General features: G+C 37.1%; 1 protein-coding gene across 5 annotated transcripts in view; it reads right to left on the minus strand.

Annotated features, from left to right (window-relative positions):
• Nucleotides 1-23,874, minus strand: part of DOCK4 (dedicator of cytokinesis 4) — a 221,532-nt gene that overhangs the window by 108,262 nt on the left and 89,396 nt on the right. For all 5 annotated transcript variants that reach the window (XM_014275935.3, XM_014275933.3, XM_014275934.3 and 2 more), the window contains exons 8-11: nucleotides 23,061-23,212; nucleotides 2,477-2,558; nucleotides 1,820-1,880; nucleotides 91-223 (exon numbers count right to left, since the gene is read on the minus strand). In XM_014275935.3, coding sequence (XP_014131410.2) covers nucleotides 91-223; nucleotides 1,820-1,880; nucleotides 2,477-2,558; nucleotides 23,061-23,212 — 428 coding nt within the window. The remainder of the gene's footprint in view (nucleotides 1-90; nucleotides 224-1,819; nucleotides 1,881-2,476; nucleotides 2,559-23,060; nucleotides 23,213-23,874) is intronic.

Genomic DNA, 23,874 nt, shown 5'->3' on the forward strand with positions numbered 1-23,874 from the left:
GCTGTCCAGTCACACTGCATTTAACACCACTGATTCTGATGCAAATGACTCTAAGGTACTTTCAAAAATTAAAGAAAAAACATCTCTTACATGTAGACTTTTAAGACAAGGTCATCCTTTGAATCTCCTGCCAGCAAATCTGCAATACTGAGGACTGCACAGCCAAAGGGCCGCCTGTATTGGACATTGCAGGCGTTTTTCTTTTCTCCAGCTCCCATTCGTCCTGCCAAACAAAACAGACATTTGGTGCATCACCCATGGAACTGTGTCTCTCCAAACCACAGGAGGGAGGCAGCAAGCAATCCAGCTCAGACAATGCCAATATGAGAGGTGTGATTGAACCATTACAATTTGGTAATCAAATGCTGTTTCCTTATAGGCAACTGGAAAGCATGGGGATAATTAACCAGTTGCAGAAAAATAAAGAGATGAAACAGAGAGAGAAAAGATGAAAAAGGGCAGAAGCACAATTTATGGTAAGGAAAGAAAGAAGGCAGTCAAAGAAAAGAGATTTGAAACAAAATATTTTTTCTAGCCTTTTCTATTTGATTTAAATACAATTTATCAATCTTCTCACTGTGTTCCGGCATTTGAAACTGCCCTCTTTCTATCAATTCTATTCAATTGTGCACTAGCAGTTATTTATCTTTCCCAGCAAGTCTTAATTTCTGTCAAAAACACCTATGGCTGCAGCTGATGCAGGACAATGCCTCCCCCAAATATCCCTATGCATCACAGCAGCTTGAAGAGTAATTATTCATTTTCCCACTGCAAAGCAGATAAATGTTGTTTTAACTTTTTCATATTTCAGTGGTTCACATATGAACTTGACTGTGAATATATTTGAAACTTATACAACTGGAAAAATCCTACTCTATAATATTTTTAAAACATTTATTCTTCTAACTGTACTTACATCAGAATTTACCATATATTTTCTACAATCTTGTCAAAAAACCAAAACACTGTATTTTGATGAAATACCAAATTAGCATAAAAATGCACAGAAAGTTATTTCTCACGGCTGTAAAATAAAGAAACAATTCAGTAACAATTTGTTACTTTATAGCAAATTGTTTCTGAACTCAGCATAAGTTACAGTGACTACACTTCAAACCAAAATGCTTTTCAAAAATAGGAAGAAAAGTTATATTTAGTACAGCACCAATGCAACTAGAGGCAGTTTTCAAAGAAAACAATATATCTAAGAGGTCAGAAGCAAACCCAAAGATTATTGTTCCACATCAGTACAGCCCAGAGGACTTCTTAAAATAAGTACACAAGCATACACTTTTCTTCTTCTCCACTGTTTCTCTAGAGGACTTGATATCTGTCTATAGCATCAGAGATTAAAATGTTTATGAAATATTGTCCATTTTTCCCCTCTCCTCCTTTTTCAAGGAGTCAGGGAGAAGAAAAAATTCATCTGAACAATATCAGATATTAGACACAAATGAGGTACACTAAATGTCCAGACAAGCTTTTCTATGTTCAAAGGATGCTTGAAATTACATTTCAGAATAAGAATGGACTCCCCAATGACAACTCCATCATCCTAACACAGTTCATCTTTGACACTTTCATTTTGTTTTGTGATAGTGACAAAGTATACTGCATCTAAACTCAGTTAGCAGTATACCCGATAAATAATGTAAAACAATGCTGAGAAATCCAAGCAATTTTCCCAACAAAAACCAGGCATTTTCTTTTCCAAAAGTTTATTCAAAAATCGAGCTATCATAGCAAATCCAAAAGCTAGCCCCAAGCAGTTTTCTTTTATTTACTGCCATATGTCTAACAAATAAAACATGATACCTACCTATTCGGATAATGTGCACAGTGATATAGATGTCCTTTCTGAGTTCACTGCTACCCAAATCCTGCACAAGATCAGAACCTTATTATTTATGACTCCTGATTAAAATGCAACATTTAAAGAGACCTGTACATGCTGCTTTCACTGCCAGTGAGTTCATTTATATAACATCAACAAATCACTTCAACATTTTAAATTGGCAGCCATGTATTTAAAATGAGTGTCCTAAAATATCCTGGTTAGAATTTGCTGTAATGTAGCAAAATCAGTGGGAGGGCACACAGACTTGCTGTGTGCCTTGAACAGCAGTGATGCATTTGTGCAATTCCAAAAATTCTGGAAGTACAGAGAGTGCTGCACAAACAATTGTTTGGGTGTAAAAAGTACAAGAAGGAAACACAGCTGGTCTTTGTTGCAGAGAGAATGACTGGTACATATGCCTACATGGAAGTTCAATGAGTGTCCACACACTGCCATAAAACATCCAAACTGGGGGTTCACCCATGCCCTTCAGCCCCTCAAACCAGCCTTTAGATTTGATGTTCATAGCAAGGTACAAGCTTAGGGAGCAGCTCTGAGTCAACCACACAATAACAATTTAATCCAACTTCTATTCTCAACATCCAGCACAAAAAAAGATTGAGATGAGGAAGAACTCACCACAAAGAGAGAACAGTGTCTTTCAGGCTTTTCTGGACATTTTGGCAAACCATTTCTATTCAGTCTTAAAAAAAATCTTTCACTGTAAGAAAACAAATATGACAGATATGTTGAACAACACTGCAGCAAAAGTAGATCTCATTTTGATCTTACTTCCAGAAGCAACCTTTCTCAAGATAAAAACAAATGAAATAATTTCTTTCTGAAAGTCTCAGATGTATGAATGAAAAAAAAGGGAGATGCTAGTGAAGGGTGGTGATTAACTTAATCACCTAAGAAAATTACTAAAAACTCAATATAAAATAGAAGACTGTTTGTCATTTGGAAGAATGATATTGTACAACCTAGTACACAGAGAAACACAAACAATAAAATCCATTTATCCTAGAACTAAAATTAGATGTGTAGTAAGTTGGTATTGATTCTTGCTAAACAAATGTCAACATCGCCATGTTTGTATTCAACCAACATTCTTTTTCATATGTAGGATGATAATTGTAGGAGACATTTTACTTACGCAGCTCTGTTAAAACCTCTTACTACAGAGCACTGATTTTCACAGTTTTGTAAGAGTCTTAAAGTTCCAGCAGGGCAAATTTCATTTTTGAAATCCTGTTTTGCAATCAACACCCCACCCAGTGGGGTGTTAAATTCTACAGCTGATACAAGTATTAATACTGCTAGTAGGGAGATGCAGAGAATTCTTATTTCCAAATAGAAAAGGGCCCTAGAGCACACTGGAAGAGAAATTATTTTTTAAAATATTTCCATTAGATAGCAGGATTTAGGGATAAACTCTAAACTCTATGCAAACCTGGCAATTCTTGCATGGTATTATTATGAAAAAGCCAACTTTCCATGCTTCGGATAATTTTCTCTAAGAAAATTAGCCTCATAAGAAATGTAACAATAATATTTCTGTAGTGAAAGATGTGGAAGATGGAAAAGGCAAGTAAGCGTTACAGACAATTCCTTTCACCCTCTCATCCCCAGCTGGCCAGACACATGAGTCTGGATGTCCTGTAATGCTCAATCAGAAATAACATTTCATAAGTACACATATATTTTTTTCTCAGCTGTATCCACATCTTCTCCTTATTTCAAGTTAAACATGGTTTACTGCTGCTCTATATTGAGCATAGTTTTTCAAAATGCAGCTAGAAAATCACTAGAAGTATGTTGGATAAGATCCATCTCAATAGACTAATTAAATCTTTATTTCACCAGCATTTGCCTTGTAGAAAATCTGCATTGATCACCCACAGAATCAGTCATTCACATTAAAAGGGACTCAACGGGCCTCTAGGTCCACACTCCTGCTCAGTGTGGGGTCAGCTATCAGGTCAGGTTAGCTTATCAGAGCTTTATCCAGCTGGGCCATGGAAACCTTCAGCTATGGAAACCACAAAAGCTCTCTGGAAAAAACCCATCCCAGTGCCTGACTCTCCTCAACTTTTTCTTTACATCCAGATGCACACCTTGTTCAGTGTGTATCCCTTGTCTCTCACTGTCCCACCACTGATGTCACTGATCTTCTTGTAGGTAAATGGGGACAGACATTTTACCGGGGACTGTTGCTGCAGGACAAGGGGTAACGACATTTAACTAAAAGAGGACTGATTCAGACTAGAAATAATAAAGACTTTTTTTACAATGGCAGTGGTAAAACACTGGAACAAGTTTTCCAGTGAGGTAATAGATGCCCCACCATGGAAATAGTCAGGTTGGACGGAGTTCTGACCAGCAGGACTCCAAGGCTCAATGATCCTGGAGGACTTTCCCAACCTTTATGATCCTGTGACGATGTCTCAGCTCATTGCAGAGGGGCTGAATTAGATGACCTTTAAAGGCCCTTACTGACCCAAAACATGCTATGCATCTGAGATTATTATGTGATTTAGCTCCCCTCTAAACTGTTTCTTCTCCAGTGTGAACAAGCTCCACTGCCTCAACCTGACCTCCCAGTGCAGGAGCTCCTGCCCACAAACACCGTGAGGCCTTCTGCTGAATTCACTTCAGCTCATTAATATTGGTCTTGAAGGACCCAGAACTGGCATGGTCTGACCAACACTGAGCAGGGGATGATCCCTTCCCATGAGCAACTGGCTGTGTTCTTGTTGACACAACCCAAGATGCTGTAACACTCTAGAGCACACTTCTTGAGAGCTATTTCTGGAGAATGCTCCGTGCTTTTATGTGCCAGCTATCCAGGCTGAACAACTAAATATTTAAGACTTTCTTAATCAGATTCTTTGAAACCTTTTATGCAATCCATCAGTACAGCTTTTTTATCAAACGCCATAAAAGGCAGAACCTAAGTAACAGTAGAGTGGGGCTCACATACCAAAGTATATGAAAATGTTATTTTGCTAGCAAAATGCTATTTTTCTCATTCACTTTTTATGATACAGCAAACTTATGCACCTTAGGTCTCCATGAGAACAATAAAATTGAGTTTTAAAGACTGTTTATGTAAGTGTATTTTTACAGAAAAACAAGCTGGTATTTTGCTGTTGATTTACAACTGGTTTCAAAATAATTATGCCTTTTCATTTAGAATTGAGTTAATTTGCAATATTGAAAAATACAGTAAAAAAAGTTTAGAGCTTTGTTTATAGGGCTCACACAAAATTAGTGTACATTGAACAAGAATTATTAATTATATTGTCAAAGTAGCTAAAGTTTTAGGACCACATTACGTGTGGCACCACTCCAAACTGGATAGAAATGAAAAAGTCTGTTCCAGAAGTAACAGAGCTTCTGTGCACTTGGTATGTGTCAATAAAAATTTGGCCAGTAAAGGTGATTCTGATTTTCACCACTTTATCTTCAGGCTATATAGCAATTTGAAAGCAATTTGTACATACATACACATCACATCTCACTATGTTTTTGTCTTTAAAACAAATGTTAGATATGTTGGTTCAAAGAGAAATACCATTCATAAGCCATCTTCATAGTTTACCTGTTAACTGGAAAATACAGAATACACTCCCAATTAAATCTATTTAATTATGTTTATATTCCACACAACCAAAGGCATATCTTTTGAAGGTTTCCTATTCACTATCTACTACAATACAAAATTTTCAAGCTCTGCTTATACTCACAGATCATGAGATTATGATTCACAACACAACTAAAAGCCAAAGACTTCTGTCATGCCACAAAGAAATATACTGATTGCAACAGATATGTAATGGCTATGCAGATCTACTTTCCTCATTTGCATTTGAAATTTTCTTTCACTGAAGCAGAGTGAAGCAATGAAAAAAGCAAACCAAAACCAACAACAACAACAAATCTTAATCCCTGCTTGGTGCTTTATGATAGCTTTTTTTTCCACTAGAAACATATGACAGAACCAGTTACACCTCAGGTTAAAATGGTTATCTTTGAACATTTCCAGGGAGCAAATGCAAGCAGTTAGACTTGTGAGATTACAAGACCAAAATGGCACTGTAATATCTACGTACATAGAGCATGGGCATTTATACACCATTTCAAAGGATTTCTGTAGAGACCAGCAGGTTGGAAAAAGTGCTAAGGAAAGTAAACAGCCTTCATAAAACAAAATAAAGACAGACTTCCCAGGATCTGAAAGCTTGGCTTCAAACAGCAGTAAAAATCTCAGAGGCTTAAACCTAGAGCTAGTATGTTACTGCACAGCAGTTTTCTGAGCCACACATACATAGATACAGCAAATATACACAGCAGTACCACAAAACAGAAATACCTCTTCTTTGTATTAAGACAACTTGATTTTAATTTAGACTACAACAAACTTTTCAAGAGCACCAATCTCGCCACTTAAACATGCCATACACATTTAAACTCAGCTGTCTTCGCACTGAAAATAAGGAAATAACTAATGCTGGAGAGATTAATTTAAGAAGGTCAGCAAGGGATTTTTGTACTGTAACTTCTCATGCATTAGCAGAGTAACAACATGTTCCAAATCTGCAGGCTTAACAGATGCATTTTAAAGGAACATGGCTGAAAACTGTTCTATTTTCATATGTGACCCCTATTTCCTTAGTATTAGCAGGAAAATATTACCAGTCACATGGTACCAGTCTAGACAGATTGCCTGCTCTATGATTTATAAACACACTACCAAAAATAAAAAATCTGGCCAGATTTATACCACATGGCATATTCTTGTGGCAAAACTATGACATCAAATAGTCATAATTCTCAGTACAGCTCCACTTTCAGACATCTTTATAAATGCTCTCTACTTGAAAATAGGTTACAGTGATTTCCAAAGTAAACAATGAGGAACATTAAGAGAATTCTGCCACATAATTCACCACCTCAAGTTTATTACATTCCAGAACACTGTCAATGGATGTTCAATAGGAACTTGAATCTGAATTGACTTCATTTACAGCTAAAAGCTCAGTGGCTTTGTAAAACCCAGATCAGACACAAAATGTTACCCTCACATTTAGTGGTGAAATACAGAGGAACGTTATACAACATATCTTAAGTTACTGAAAGATCATAAAGTCTTCAAGTATATCATTACCAGAGAATAACTGAATGATAAATGTGCCAACATGACTTAGCAGTACCAGCTGATTCACAGTAAGTAAGGTCCTGTATTGCAACTGTTATGTACTTAAAAAAACATTTTCAAATTTCTAACTGTAAAATACAAGGCAATAAGCAAAGGGGGAGAGAAAAGGAAGAATGAGTACTATAAAAATGTCAGCCAATTTCAGATAAAGATCAAAGCAAAAAAACTAACAAAAAACCAAAAAACAATCTTATTACGGTACATCGAAGCTTATCTTTCTGTCCCCTAGCCATGCTGACAACATGAGGGAAGAAGAAGAAAAAAGTATTCAAGGATGTTCATAGATTTATGCAGCGAAGCCTAATTTCCCTTGGCTAGCTGTACAGTTAACAAGGAAAAAAGAAAGCAGAAAAGGGGATTGGAGGAAAAGCAAAACAGATTTACATAGTTAAATCAAGCTCCTGCTCTCATCCTCTTTTACCTCTTTATTAACTGAAAATAGCCTAGAGAAATTAGTTTTTATTACAGATTTTATGAACATAACCTACATTTTTTTAGATATTTGCACCTGTATTTTAAATGAAAGATGTCATCATACATTTCTTAAAAGAGCTAGACAGCAGTAACTTTAAATTACTTTTCATGACATATCAGGAGCCAGAGGAAGATGACATTTTTAAAACAGAAAAGTGTTTTTAGGAATTTATCAGCATGTATTTACAACTAAAGAAAAAACATATACCAGAAGCTGAAGCCTTCACTGATCTTGGTCTGCCACCAGGGATAAACATTTTGCATCACAGCATTACCAGTACACAGACCTACAGATCCTTTAAGCTGAATTACAGTCTTGATTATTATCCTAGTCAATGACTGAGCTAACAGCATGGATACAAGCAGATTTGCAGTATCCTTCCCCAAAGATTAAGCCTGAAGGGAGCAGGAGAAGTTGGTAAAGTGAAGGGAAACAACAGCATTTAGGAAAATTCCCCTTCCTCCAACACCTCCTGGCTTCCTATGTATTCTATACCATTTGGAGGTTTACAAAGAGCAAGCCTGTATTCTGTGTCAATCCTAACATGCCTTTTGCTGGTTTGCAGTGTGACTGCAATATGTTCCTCATGAGATGATCTTTAAACCAACTATACACACACACACATACACACCACTGATGCTCAATACCTAAATCTGGTACATACATGTCATGACTGGTTCACATGCTCCTACTCCAACACCGCACTTATTTCTGAATGTAGCTAATTGTTTAAGCTCCACCAGACACATGACAGGTCACCTCTTCCAGGGTTTTCATCATGACATTTAAAAAGAGTTATTTCTCCTGACAGTTTTCAATTTTTACAACAAAATCTGTAAGAGGGTTATTTGTTAATGCATGTGAGCAGCATAATTGATACCACAGGTTCCTCTTGGGTTGGTTTGTCTACTTTAAATATGTGTCTATCTATACAAGCTCAGATCAAAGATCTGTACTGTATCAGCTAGCATCCTTAGTCCAACTATAGCAAGTAGAAGATATTTGAGAAAGAATCTTTAGGAAGTGGATAAGAGGGTGGATTTGTTTCACTGAAAATGGTTCTCTGTGAGAGGAACTGAACAACATAATGAAATACAATTTGTAACACACCCTCACTCCTGGGAAGGCTTATGGAAGGTGTAATTAAATGGGGCTCTGTCTACCCATAAAATATAAAACCAAACCTTCTCAGAAGCATTTTCTTGCTAGATAAGACTTGTAGGGTTTTTTTAGGAGCTTATTCCTACCATATCTACCTCATTTTACTTATTCACAAATGCAATTTGTTGTAAAATCACATGCAGCAGCTCCCATACACAGGCTGAATACACAGTTTAGGCCATCAGGCCAAAGAAACCCACTTGTTGAAACACCAGTTCCTCAAAAAATACTTGAATTAGCCTGAATAAAAATGTTAATTCGCTTGCAATTCAAGAATGGCCAGTATTTAAAGGGCAATTTATCAAAACTGTCTCATTAATGACAACAAATTATACAGCACTGCAAAAAGTCAGATAAAATGAATGGTTCATGGAGGTGCAGTGGTTTAACCCCAGCCAGTAGCTCAATCACCAGCTCACTCCCCCACAGTGGGGTGGGGGAGAGAATCGGAAGGATAAAAGTCACAAAACTTGTGGGTTAATGTAAAGGCAGTCTAACACATAAAGGAGAAGCCACGCACACAAGCAAAGCAGGGAATTCATTCACCACTTCCCATGGGCAGGCAGGTGTCCAGCCATTCCCAGAAAAACACGGCTCCATGACAGGTAACAGTGAGTGAGGAAGATGAATGCCATTACTCCACTGCCTTTCTTCTCTTCTTCCCCCAGCTTTCTATGCTGAAATGGTGTGTCCATGTCATATGCTGTGAGATATCCATTCCTGTGCCTGGGTCAGCTGTCCTGGTTGTAACCCTTCCCATCTCCTTGTGCATCCCCAGCCTCCTCACTGGCAGGGTGACAAGCAGAAAAGGACTTAACCTTGTATAAGTTCTGCTCAGAATAGCTAAAACATCCCTGTGCTACCAGAACTGTCCTCAGAACCAATCCCAAACACAGCCCCACACCAGCTACTGTAAAGAAAATGAACGTTACTTCAGCCAAACCAGCACAAAACATAACTATTACTGAAACTATTAGAACCTCTTACAAAGCAGGTTTGATCTCCTGGTGTTGTGGGTAACCCAAACCATCATTACATTCCTGTGGTGGGCACCATTTGGGAAGCCTCAGATGCCATTTTCCCTTTGTGTCCCTACATGGTCAGCAGTGGGGGCCACCACCTCAGGAGAGGGTGGTACCCCACCAGTTTGGATTCATTCCCCCTCTATTCTCCCTTCTGAGATTTAGCAATTTTGTATCTAGTGATTATTTACTGAGGTTTTTTTTGTTGCTGTTCCACTTGTTAGTAAACTGTTATTTCATCACTGATACCAACTCACACTTCCTCCTTATTGGTGGAAAGGGATTGGTTAAAACTCAGGGGAGGTAACTCATTTTAGAGTGGACACCTCCTTAAATTGTCTTTGGACACCTCCTTAAATTGTCTTAAACCAAGATACCCAGCAATGAAGGCTAATCTTCATCTGTAGAAAATATCTTCTTACAGAAACTACCATAAAGCCAAACATTTGGCAGGAGGATACAACAACCATTCCTTTCAGACATCTCCTTCACACTAGGTGAATCCTATCTGCTTATACTATTACCGTTAGTGAATATGTAAAACTGAGCTATGAGTAAAATTAGTCAATTGTGAGGGAGAAATAAAATATATATTTGCTACTGGTATTGGTATCCCTGCCCATGGCAGAGAGGATGGAAGTAGGTGATCTTTTGGATACCCTTCCATGACTGTATGGTATCTGAAAACTAAAAAATTAAAATATCACTAAGTACAAAGGAGACACAGGACAGACCTGTAGAAATATTTGTAACATACCAACCTACTGATTTTGAAATTTCTCATTGGTCCTGGTAGTTCCTGTGAAGAGTTTCTAAACCCAAAACAGATTTCAGGTCAAAACCTGGAATCAGACTTAGGGAAAGAATAGAAAAGACAAGCAAGCTTGAATACCCATGGGATACCTAAGAGCTCAATTCCTATGTTTGATTATGGAATGCTGATTACATTACAGGTCAGTATAATAGCTGTAGTAACTGTTTTGCCATGTAAAACAACAAATGACAATGTACTAAACAGGGCACACTGACTGACTGGGCCAGTGCTTCCATGCTCCTGCCTCTGGGGGAATTCCACAGCAGGCAGGCACAGACAGTACTCTCAAGCAACGGAGCAGAATTCAATTGAGGCACATCCTTCACTTTTCTAGTTTGGCTGGGACCAAGAAACAATCTTTTTGCCAATCTCCATTGATAATTCCCACTCCAAAACATCACCACATCTAGGATCCAAGCAGAAAGACTTTTACTACTACACTACTCCTCCCAAGAAATGGTTAACAGCCTCTATATGACCTGACTATATTCCTGCACATAGGAATTTTCCTGCTCACAATGAGTAACTGGAAAAAATTATGTATATTTTCTGAGGGGAAGCCTTTTAACTTTCTGGAACTTCAGCTTCTTTTTCTTCTTTTTCAAGGTGCTTTTTGTAAGCCAAATTACAGCTGTACTAACATATTCTTGTCCACAAGAACGTGAACATTACCATGTATCTTAGAGCTAGTAACAAAATAATTAAGCCTGCTTATCTACTGTGCATATATAAGCATATATCAATATATAGGATGATATAATTTAAAAAAATAGCAACCACATTCAGCAATGTATATACCAAGTAAGCCATCTAAAAGGGTATTTTTATTCCAACTGCATAAAAGATTGGTACAAGAGTAGCAGCTGCTCTCTTATCAAAGTGACCTTTACGTTTTCTTGAGGTGTTTTAATCTTCCTGCTAAAATTAGGACTAACTCTTGAATTTGCAGGACACAAATAAAGCTAGGCTGGTTTTGTTTAATTTTTGCTTCTAAGGAGTAGCAAAGTGACAGAGCAGTAAGTGACTAAACTAGAATGGAGGACTCCTTTAAGCATCTGCTAGCCAGAAAAACCAAGATGCTTCATCTCTCCTGCATCTATGAGGAATATATACATATATTTAAATACACATATGCATTGATTTTGTGTAATTCACTGTAGCACAATTTTAATACTGTGCAAGATTAGATATTTTTGTGAACACAGCACAGGAAATTGAAAACAACACTGAACTACCCTAAACTGTGACCCACTATGAGTGCAATCATGCTTTTGTGGAAATACTGTAACAGAAAAGTAGCCCTGAGCTAATTCATGGCTCAGGTTCCCATGAGGCATTCCCTTTATCAGGAAGGCTGCTAGTTCCTTTATCTTAAATCCCTGCACTGCTTAGCAGGCACACCTGCATGGAAAAAGTCAGGATCCAAGAGCACCTCAAGGCAAAAAGCATCCGTGGATAATGTGGAGGTATCTTAGGAATAATTTCCAAGGAACAGTATGAATGAAGATTAAACACACTAAAAACAGTATTTTATGGGAAATAGGTGGAGTAGATTATCACCTAATGATAGATTAAAAATTTTAGGGAGCACCTGGATTGTGCTCCTAATATAACTAATTCATATTGCTGAAAAAGTACAACAAAGTCCAGTGTGAGCTCTGCCTTTAGTCATTGTTCACACCTCCCAGAAATTCTGTGCTATTGGTACCAGTTAATTATGTCTGAGGTACAGTTAAAACACATCCTTAAACAACTCAAAAATACCACATACACTTTTTTCCCCCCCAGAATGATACTAATTTTCATAGATAATGCTAGAAACAAACCCCTGTCTTTATGCAGGGTTATTTATTAAAATAGAGCCCCTGAATTTCCATGACATTCAAAGACGCAATGTGGTGCTGCATCAACGCAAGACTTAAATATCAAACAATCAAATATAGAAAAAGAAACCATATGCAGAAGCAGAAAATCTTAATACCAATTAATGTGTATGCATGCATGCTCATATATAAAAATTTTTTCACCATCTCTCTCCAGCTTTTGTACTTGAGATACATTGCACCCTTTGAAATTATTTCCAAATCTGGATTTTAAGTATCCTCACAATTATTTTCCAAACATAATTTGCTTTCATCTCTGATGTCAGAATAAAATAAAGAAACAAGAGTGAAAAAAGAAGATGGAAAGTAATAACAGACTCACACGTTGTAGACTTGGGTATCTTGATAGACACCAAGTCAAACGTAAACCAGAAATGTGCCCTTGCAGTACAGGAGACCAATTATTTCCCTGGGATGCATTAGACAGAGTATTGCCAGCAGGATAAGGGAAGGGATCCTTTTCCTCTCTACTCAGCATTGGTTATACCCCACTTGGACATGATTAAGGACTGGATAGAATGCTCTGACAGCTGGGTCTGTTTAGTTTGGAGAAGAGAAAGCTCAGAGGGGATCTTATGAATAAATTAGAATATATCTAAAGAAAGGGTGCAAATAGGATAGTCAAGCAAACTTCAGTGGTTTTAAGTGAGGCAATGGACATAAACTGAAGCATAGGAGGTTCCCATTAAGCATCAGGGAACAAATTCTTCCCTGACAAAGGTGTCTGAGCACTGGCACAGGTTGCCCAGGAATGTTGTGCAATCTCTGTCCTTGGAGATACTCGAGAGCCATCTGGACATGATTCTGGGAAATCAGCTTTAGAGTGGTTAGACCAGATGACTTCTCGACTTTCCTATCAGCTCAACCATTCGATGATTTTGTGATTATGTACCACATACAGGCAGCCAGCCAGGTCATTTGGGTCTTTATGGAAATATATTTTTCTAAAGTCTTTTCCATCTTCCACCTCTGAAAATTAGCAACTGCCATGATGCAACATTCTGCCACTTGTGTGCTTCCCCAGAAGCTCCAAATAAAAATAATTAATGAACTATCCCTCACAACAACATGTGACATGTTTTTTGTGAGCCAGAGGGTCAAGCTTGAAGGTACTGTACCTTTTTATCAACTTCTGTAGTCTTGCACTGAAGTTGCAAAGCTACAGCTTCACAAATATGATCTCCATCTCCTTTGTGGTCTAGAGTTCAACACGATTTAGAAGCAACAAAGAATTTATTTGAGTCTCCTGCATTTAGAGTGCTGATGTCTCGAGTACTGATTCTAAGTAAACGAGATACTGAAAGTTAAGTGTAACCTATTTCTGTGCTTAAAATAATATTGAATCATTGAGCTCCCTTAGAAGGGAGATCATAGGGATACATTAAGACATCTTGGGCTGTCAGTAGTGAACCTTCAGGCTAGAGAAAATGCATTATTAGCTTGATTCTAGAGGTATCCAAGCCCTTTCTTTGCTGTTGCGAATGGTAATAGTGAGTTGAGTAAACTTTACTCAGAGTGATGGCTAAAAGAACAGTTCTTTGAGATGGCCAGCTCTCAGGTTTGAAGATGCTGATGGACATTTCAAAATATGTCTTTAAACATTCTCTTACTATACCAAAATCTTTTTAACATTATTGTGGAATGAGGGGGAAAAAATGACAGTATGCTTTTTCAAAAACTGTTGAATAAACAGTTGTGTTATGCTGTTTTAAAAACTAGAACACTAAGTAATGAATATTTTGACTAATTAATGTGGATTTTAGCTTTTGGGAAGTGATTTCACTGAATTAAATGAATAAAAGAACTGAAATAAGAAAAGGCTAAAAAGATTGATGATGTGGGTGTCACTAAAAGGTGACATTGAGAGTACAACAAAGGAAGGGTAATCTTATCCTTTGGTATGGTCTGGAGTTTACACAATCATTAAGGATATAATCAAAAGCTCACAAAAAAAAAAAAAAAAAGCAGTTTGCTTTCACTGGCCTTGGATAAACAGCCTATTCTCTTTGTGCTGTTTAAGAATCTCTTCTCATTTGAGGGCAATATGATAGTTACAAACAAGGTTGTTCAAGGTGATAGCAAAAGGCGGATTAGCATGCCAACTTATCTCCGCTCCCCACACAGATGGGGCCAGAGGCATCAATCATTTCTGATAAGATGTTCATATCATATTGACACAGACACAAAATGTATATCAATGAAAGAAAATCTCAACAGGCTCCATCTAACTGAAGTGCTGCCTTGAAATTTTCCCACTAATAGTACTGCTATTTGGAAAAAAAGAAAATGGTTTAGAATGCTATCTAAGAACCATGGGTCATATAAGAGATTTAAGAATTTCTGCAGCAGTATGTTGGCATAAGACAGAGGCACAAACTCTACACAAATGTAAAGGTCAGAAAAGCAAGCGGGACTCTGCGCAGGAGATGATGCAGCATTTTTATGCATACTCATCAATGCCAGGAACAGGGGCCACAGTCTGAACTGAACAAATGTAGGCAGCAGCCTTAACACCTTCCATTCCCTTTCTCGTAATACACTACCCAGTTTTGTTGGTGTTTTCAAAATCCTCCTGAAAAAAACCCAGGCAAGATCTCTAGATGGTAATATGCTACATATACTAATACAGCCCTATGGCATCTACCCTGGAAAGGTGGGAATTTCAGACAACATGGGGGTAACTTGATTTTCTGAACACAGTCATCTGGTAAATGTTATCCTTGGGCTTTTTGGCTTTTTTAAATAGCAGCAGAATATTCTTATAGCAACAAATAAAGTTAACACAGCCTTGGTGAATAATGTACATTGTCTAGAAAACAGCTAAGCTCTTATTTTGTCCCTTGCCACTTGTTAAACTGATTCTATTAAAAGCTAATAAGTGAGATCTTTCCAGGATCTGATAAGGAAAAAAATCAATATATTTTTGATTAAATGATTGGTGTTCTTAGAGCTCCAGTGTAAATGGGCCCCCTGGCTATACTAAGGTCATCACTGCTGAAAAAAATCTGTATTGAGTAGCTGATATTAGTACATGTGAACAGAAAGCACAGACTGCCACCATAGACTTTTATTTCTCTGAAAAAGTGCCACTACAGAATTTGTAACTTTGTAACGCCTTGAAGTATTTATCATTGGCTTTTTTAGTGTGATTTTACTGCTGAAAGAAAAGTTTGTTTTACTAACTTCTGTGTGGGTAAGAGAAAGAAGATATCCCCAAAGCCAACAATCATCACCACGCTCACTCTTCAGTACTCTTAAAGCTGGGACTCTGTATATTCACCTTCATATTCCAAGGAATAGAAAAGCTTCTAAAACTTCACAATTGACCACACAACTAAAAGTGATGCTAATAAAGAACATCAGAACACAGGATTGTTGCAGTGTGCTGAAATGTTGCAAACAGATTTCTAGGTTTTTTTGAGCTGTAACAATGGCCTATCTCTTACCTAAAGCTATTGTTTCTCATTGCTTGCCCTCAGAGTTCCCTAATCCCTTTGAACTCTAAATTGTTTTTGCAATGTGATTGTAAACAATTATGTCCCAAAGCACAGCTGAGTTACTCTCTTTTACAGAACTTTCCCCCATCCAAACTATGATCCTGCAATATCCATCTTGCAAACACTATTTATGATCTACATGTTGAAGTTGAATTAGGTGCTTTTGAAGACAATCTTCTGATCATCTCCACATTTTGATCCATAAGCCAGAGCTATGAATCCAAACAAGAACATATGCTGCTGCCACTCAGTCCACACAACCACAGATTTAGTCCACAGTAAACATTTACACATTAATATTGGGTCTAGCATCAAGTTCTGCTCTACAAATCCACTCCTACAGGATGGCACTACTTGCATAAGTAAACAGCAGTCTTGGACTTCCACACTGTTGATTTGCTGACAACAAAACTAGATTATATAAAAGCAAATCTTCAAGGCTCCTTACCACATTGGTAAGTCCTTCTGATTTTGCTTTTCTCAAACATATGTGCAACATACATGATTCCAGAACAGATTTTATAAAAGCATTTCTTTACCAGCATGAAGTACCAGTACAGATCCCCATAGAGTATGTTTGAGCTCATATACTTTAGGAACCACTCCAAGTAGACAGCAAAAGCTCAGCAGTGGCCAGAAAAATAGGATTGAACTTAAAGACAAACAAATCTCATGAGATCTGACTATGGACCTCTTTCATTTTCCAGCTACAATAACAGCACCTCTCTACAACTGCACATGCCAAAATGCTTCCTTTAGGATTCTATACTAGTGAAATTAGTTCTAAAATTTAAGTGTCATCATTAGAGTATTTTACTTTTTTAAAGAACCAAAAATACTCAAGGAACACACAAACTGGGATTCTGACCTTAACAGAAATAAAAGACGAACGGCAACACACGATTAGAAGATAAAGCAGCACATAACCAAAGAATTTTACTGGAAAAAGCCAAATGGTTGTATCATGTTAAAGCACAGCCACTCACACTTGCTCTACCCCACTCAGGCGCTATTACTGTTCTAGTAAAGCAGCAGGAAGGGGAGAAAAATGGAACATGATACAAAAACACACCAGGGAAAACTCTAGGAACCATCAGGGGCTGACTTCAGCTGTTTATTGCTAATTTAAGCGATAGCAAAAATTATTCCTAGCAGCTAGTTTAGCCAGAAAACATGGATATATACATATGCATACAGATCAAGTGAAATTAGCATGCACCAATTAAGTAGAAAATGAATGACTTACAACTGTAGCCTTAACAAGCATAAGCATGTCATGAGTCAGATTTAACTACTTGACTTAAATACTGACAGTTTTTGTGCTTCCATAGAAGTAAATAGTCAAATTGAAAAAAAGCCTTTAGAGTGGGAAGGCCCATATTAGACAAATATTTTAATACAGGAACAGTCTGAAAAATGATTTTATTATTGTTTATTAACAGGAATAATAAACAGATAAACCTGAATTTTATTATTACCCCTAACTTAATACAACAGGACTGCCATTATTGTGGATGCCAACATATTTAGAAACAGTTATTTTAACAGCTATTTCCAGCAACAAAAGAACAGTACAATTTCATCCTGTCCCAAACAAATGGAAAATTATCCCAAAAGAGTATTTACCTCTAGACTAGGAAAACTGATAGAAAACCATTCCTATTGCCCAAAGTGGGTGCTGATCTCACTAAGTTAGGTGTAAGCAAGGCATAACAGCCCTTACCAATCCAGAGAATTCTTTAGACACAAAGTCTGTAAATAAAAAAAACCTTGAAGCATCACTGATTTTTTTTCTGTCACTATCTGATACCAGATTTCTGCTCTGGGGAAGTTACTAATGCCTTTCAAAATCAGTTTTTCACATCTCATGAAAAACCTATTATCTAATTCTCAGTACATGTTGCAAAAATTATGAGCATTTATACCTGCTGTTTAAGATGAAAAAATATTTAATAGAGAGTAGTCTAGCTGTAAATATATTTAATTTTTCTTTTAATCATAGAATAGTTTGGGTTGCAGCACACCTTAAAGATCATCTAACGATGATCTATTCAAAACACTAAAGGAATACTAAGATACATTATCAAAACCAGAACAACTGGTAAATGATTTTATGGCTTTAGCTTCCATCTCTTTACTTATCTTAAGAGGTGCCATCCTAAAGATGCACTGGTAGGTCCCACAATAAGAGCACTAATGTTTAATTAGGAGAATATTCCTTAACCACATTGCCTACCACAACATATCTGCTCTACTTAAACTACAAAAAAAAAATTCACCATATACTGAAAAACAGTAATTTTGTACATATATATATTTATCAGGGTTTTTTTGATCTGAATATCCTAAATCCTTTGCATATATTTAAGAGCAAATTCAGGGTGTTTTTTCCTATAGATTGCACTCTAAAGGGCTGATGTCAAAAACTCATAACTAATATTGAGAATTTATAGCCTGTATGATTTCAATATCAACTCCTTCTGAACTTGAAGCTTCAAACTTGACTGAGATCTAAAGTAGTGATACAGAAAACAAAAAAGTAGATTAGATTCAGATCAAAATTACTTCAGGGCACACTGAGCAGCTCCTTAATCACTACCAACTATGCACCCTAAGGAGCTTTCCAAAATGTCCTAAAGAAGGTGCAGACATTTCACCAGCTGAATTGCTTTCTAGGCTTTGCTGACTATAACCAGCAACTAGTTACTGGAGATGCAATTCAACCAAAGATCTTAAGTTTAGATGTCTTTGGGGCTGGATTCCAATCCTAAAGTCCACTGATTCATCATTCTGAAATCAGACAAAAAGGAAAGCATTGGTCATGTCTTAATCTTGACATTTACTTGTGACTGCAGAAAGATACATCCATCGACACAGATTGCAGAGGTGATGCTGGTGGTCTGCTCCTCCCCCTGGCATCCACCTGAGGACATACTTGTACTTCATTTCAGGACTAATTCATGTCGAGTGATGCACAACTACTCAGGGAAACAAAAGATGATGAAGAGGAGCAAATTCTGAATTTAAATATAAAGCACTTCGGGGATTTTCCTTTTTTGTTTTTTTAATAAAGAGGAACAAGAGTGCAGTGTAAGCGAAGAATACATTTATATTAGTAGGTGTGGTTCTTTCTTTAAGAGAAAAAAGATGCATGCCCAATTTCTCACTCTGCCTTTGAATATTCAAACTTACACTTCCTACCTGCCAAAGAATCTGAACTGTCTCTTAAGCCACAGCAATCTATATTATTATATTTTACAAGCCATAAAAGGAATTAAAATTACTACTGTGCTCCTTTTCCTCATCTGCTTGTCTCTACAATGACAAACAGTACCTACATTGCTTCATGTTAGAATCCACTTCTGCCAAGAATAATTACTAAATGTAGCTCCTGTGGCAAAACATATGGGTCACAAGAATTAGAGAGAAGTTTTGTGCTGACATTCAGGCACACAGCTTTCAATTTGATATCTATTTTTTTCCACTTTATACATCTGTAATCTTTTAATCTGTTTTAAGCAAGTAATGTGACAATATTTCCTAATTAGACACTCAATTTTGGTCCCACAAAGCCAACACAAGAACTGTTACCACACTGTGCTTTCTCCTCATACCTTGGATTGCCTCAGTTGTTACAGAATGCTTTATTTCAGAGAGAATCTATAACTGTACAAGAAAAGGTTTAACTGTCTTTCATTGCTCAGTTGATATTTTCTAAGTCTGATAATTTCTTAATATTGCACAAGAAAATAGTTTTAAATTGTTTAAGTTTATTATATTTATTATAGTTTAAAATGGGCTAAGGAAAATCCTATTCTTGTGCTATAATACAAAGCTCAGCTATTAAACCATACATTCCCTATGTTATGAAATACCTTCCTTTCACCTGACTTTCCAAAGCATGGTCTTTTCCACAGGGTTTTTTCTGTCATTAGTCTGGACTGGAAATACTATTCCTTTTTGGAGAGACTTTCCTCACCTCAACATCTACAATTGCTATTCTGGTTACTGTGATACTTGAACAAATACTGCTGTTAAAACAGTTGAATGTATGATACTGATAACATAAAACCAACAAAAAAAAAAAAAAGCTGTGGAAAAAATATCCAATCAATTAAAGAAGTAAACAGACAATGTTTCTTCTAGTCTTCCAACAATCTTTTAAAGCTGCTATTTTCACTGCATATACCTGAAGTTAGAAAAAATAAGATAGATTTATTAGATAGATCTATTGATGTAGAGAGAGCTTACAATAGCAGGTCCACCTGAGCAGAAGCTAAGTTAATTTTAAAAAATTGTATTATTAAATTTGAATTCTGTACTCTCTCCAACTGAACTCTTTCAGAGGCTACAAAGCTGACTTGCTTTATGTCAATTTATATGAGGTAGACAATGAACACTATTATGCATTCAAACACTCTCATTAAAATAAACAGGATTACCCACCTGAGGAAAGTTTGTTATACATACAGTGCTGGCAAAATTTAACATAAAAAGCAGCAAAGTCCAAAGAAATAAAGTCCAAACAATTCCAATAACATAAGCAATTGCTTAGAGAAATAAATTTTAAGTCATTTATATTCATATACTTCTATCTTTACATGTGCTAATAAAAAGTTCCATTTGTTCTTTTCGTTACATTATTCTACAGGGCCAAAAACAATGACTTGGAAACCAATGGACAAATGAGACAGCTAGGTTCTGACAGACCCTAAGGTGTAAGGATCTGTACTACAGTACACCAGCTTCTGACCAGCCCTTCTGCTAGAAATGAGCAGAAGAGTGTCCAAGCTCCTCAGCTCCACTGCTGCCCGTAGGCTTTGGCATCACTGCAGGGTGTGAACTGCAGGGGCTGGGGACACTGAGTCCTCTCATGCATCAGCATCCTTCTGAGGGAGATTGTTCATGTCAAACATGCATCAGCAAGGGCCTAAAGGTCTCTCAAACATCCCACCCATTTGTACTGAATAAAAAATACACATTGTACCATACTGTTGTGCACTATGACCATCCAGCTTTGGTTTAAGTCTGTAATAAACCAGTTAAGTCACTTTCATATCTAGTCCAGATAGATCATACAAGGATCCATCTCAGACAACTCTGCATTCCAGAGTTTATTCTGTGATACAGATATACATTGCATTTAATTTGTTCTTGTGAAAGCTCTCTTAGGTTTAGCTTTTCCAGTATGTGGAGAAGTTTTTGTTTGTTTCTTAGGAGGGTTTTTTTTGTTATAGTTTGGTATGTTTGTTTGAATTGCAGATGGTGCAAACTACCTTCACAACGCTTATCCTGTCATTCCCCCCATACCTTAGAAGGCAGTTTGGATTTGTAACAACACTTTTCTTCAAGGTTTGCCAGTAATGGGATGAGGAAGTTTACAGCAGCTGAAAACAGATGCTGGAGTCAGGAATCAATAGCTAAAGGTCAGATCACAGCAGGCACGTGAGAAACAGCTCTAGAATTTGTGCTTTCATGTAAAAGGAAATCAAATCCATTTGCTTTCACACCACCACCACTGCCTTAACCTTGTTTTCAGCAATCCATATCATCCCAAATTGTTTTCTGTCAAAGTCTGCAGCTCTCTTGTAAATCTATCACCTGCTGTGGCATTCATTGGAGTGAACACAAACAACATGTCCTGATGCACATTTAATTCTCAGAAACGACAGGAAACTGAATTTTCGTGATGACTGTCTGAAGTGCAGGCCAGAATGAAATGTCAGTATTTAACAGCTAATACTCTAACACTAGCTGGGTATACATGATCTCACTAACCATAAAAATTAATGTACTGAATATACTCTTCCATCTAAGTACTGGTTACTTATATTGCCTGCACTGCAAAGCACAGACATCATTTTGTCAAATTCAGACCAACTTCCACACAGTTCCCCAAACTCCTATTGCCGTATTTAAGACAACAGCTGTGGAAAGGATTCAGGCTGCAGAAGCTCACAGAAAACTGCCTCCTGTGGGAGGGCCCCCAGGCTGGAACAGAGGAAGAGTGTGAGGAGTCCTTCCCTGGAGGAGGAGGGAGTGGCAGAGTCAATGTGTGACCAACTGACCACAGCTCCAGTTTCCAGTCCCCTGTACTGCCAGGGTGGACGAAGGAGAGAAAATCAGGAATGAAGTTGAGCACAGGAAGAAGGGAGAAGTGGGAAGGAAGATGTTTGAAGGTTTGGGTTTATTTCTCATTATTCCTACTATGATATGATTGGTAAAAAAATTAATTTTCCCCATGTCAGGTCTGTTCTATCTGTGATGTTAACTGGCGAGTGATCTCTCCCTGTCCTTATCTTGACCCATGAGCCTTTTGTTCTATTTTCTGTCCCCTGTCCAGAGGAGGAGGGCAGTGACAGGGTGGCTATGGCTGGCTGCAGGCCAGGGTCAACCCACCACACCCATCACCCCTGCACAGTCACCCAATGGCTCAGACTTCCTGGCCTATTCCTCAAAGGGAACTCGCTGAGCTCTTGCACTAACTGCACTTTCCTCCTGTGCTCATATTTATTAAATGCACAGTGGTTTCACTACTAATCACTCCTATGTTTTCTCTCTTAGCCAGAATTCTGAAAATAGAAGTAGCTATTGGATATTTTAAAAATCAAAAGTTATTGGGTCTCTCACAGAATTTAAACTCTAGGACAGATTGATTTTGACAGTTTCACTGAAGAACCAGCACCTTCTCACATAGAAGCAAAGTCTCCTTTTATAAAAAATATGCATAAGTCACTGACTAAGCATTTATTGGAGCCCTCCAATCTCATGCACTGAGGAGAATTTCTCTTATAAATATTACAGAGAAAGCAAAAGTTCAAAGTTTTGAATGGGCACTGATTAGGAAAGATGAAAATAGGGATACTTAAAAATTACCATTCTCTACATGTAAACTTCTCTACAAAGAAAAAAAACAACTGGAAAGTGAAATAAATAAACAAGGCAGATGCATACATTTTTGCATACCTTAAATAACACTACAAACCATTAGACATAGCAACTGAATTTCAGAAGGAGGCAAAATATTGTCATGAAAGAAACCCACCTTGGCTTTGTTTCTAAATGTGAAATTTGTTACCTGTATCAAAATATACAGGTTTTATTGTAAAACTTATGTAAAATCAGTATTTAAATAGAAATCATATGGTACCTGATGGGTCGATTTTCTTTACTATCAAAGAGTGAAAAGATTACTTCCAGTTCCTCTCCCAGATTGGAGCACATTAAACTCTTCATCTGAACAAAAAGATGGTGGCTGCTAGCTGGTACTGGTGTGTCTTTTTTCCGATGGCGATGTTCCATCTGAAAACACCACAAAAACAGTGACCAGTTTGAGTCAATTACAAAATTCTCAAAACAAAGAGGTAAAATATGTAATGTAGAACTACCTTCTTATTCCAAATTAGTATTTTTTTTGATTGATACTAACTTCTATTTTTTCCTTTTTCTTTTTTTTTCTTTTGCATCTGAGAAGGAAAACACAGGGAATTTACTTTCCCAGTGTTACATTTCATCATAGTTATCTCTAGGTGAAAAACAGTAATCTCTAGAAGTTTTTTTTTTTACTCTGAAAGTGTGGAACCCCTTTAAAGCTTTGTGCTATAACAACATAGTATTTCTTAGCTGGTTTAAGCGGTTAATGATCTGATATTCCACTATTCAAACACATAAAACAATGCTTTTGCAGAAGACTAAATGCCAGTATTTTAAACTGGGGAAAAGTAATCATACCTGCATTCTATGATCTCTGGCAAACTGCTTTGTACAAGCTAATTAATTGTCTTGATTTGATGTCACAGTTTATACCTTGTGCATTTAAGTTACCCTTTAAGTGAAGGGCAATATTAAGTTGTACTATCCCTCTCTTACAGTGTAACAAAAATAATTTTAAACAGCAATCTTTCTAAGTTACATAGTCTTCATACTGAGGTTATCTTTTTTCCCCCTTTTTCTTTTTCCAAGTA

Source organism: Zonotrichia albicollis, chromosome 4 (assembly GCF_047830755.1).
Source record: "Zonotrichia albicollis isolate bZonAlb1 chromosome 4, bZonAlb1.hap1, whole genome shotgun sequence".
In the NCBI taxonomy this organism is placed as follows: domain Eukaryota; kingdom Metazoa; phylum Chordata; class Aves; order Passeriformes; family Passerellidae; genus Zonotrichia; species Zonotrichia albicollis.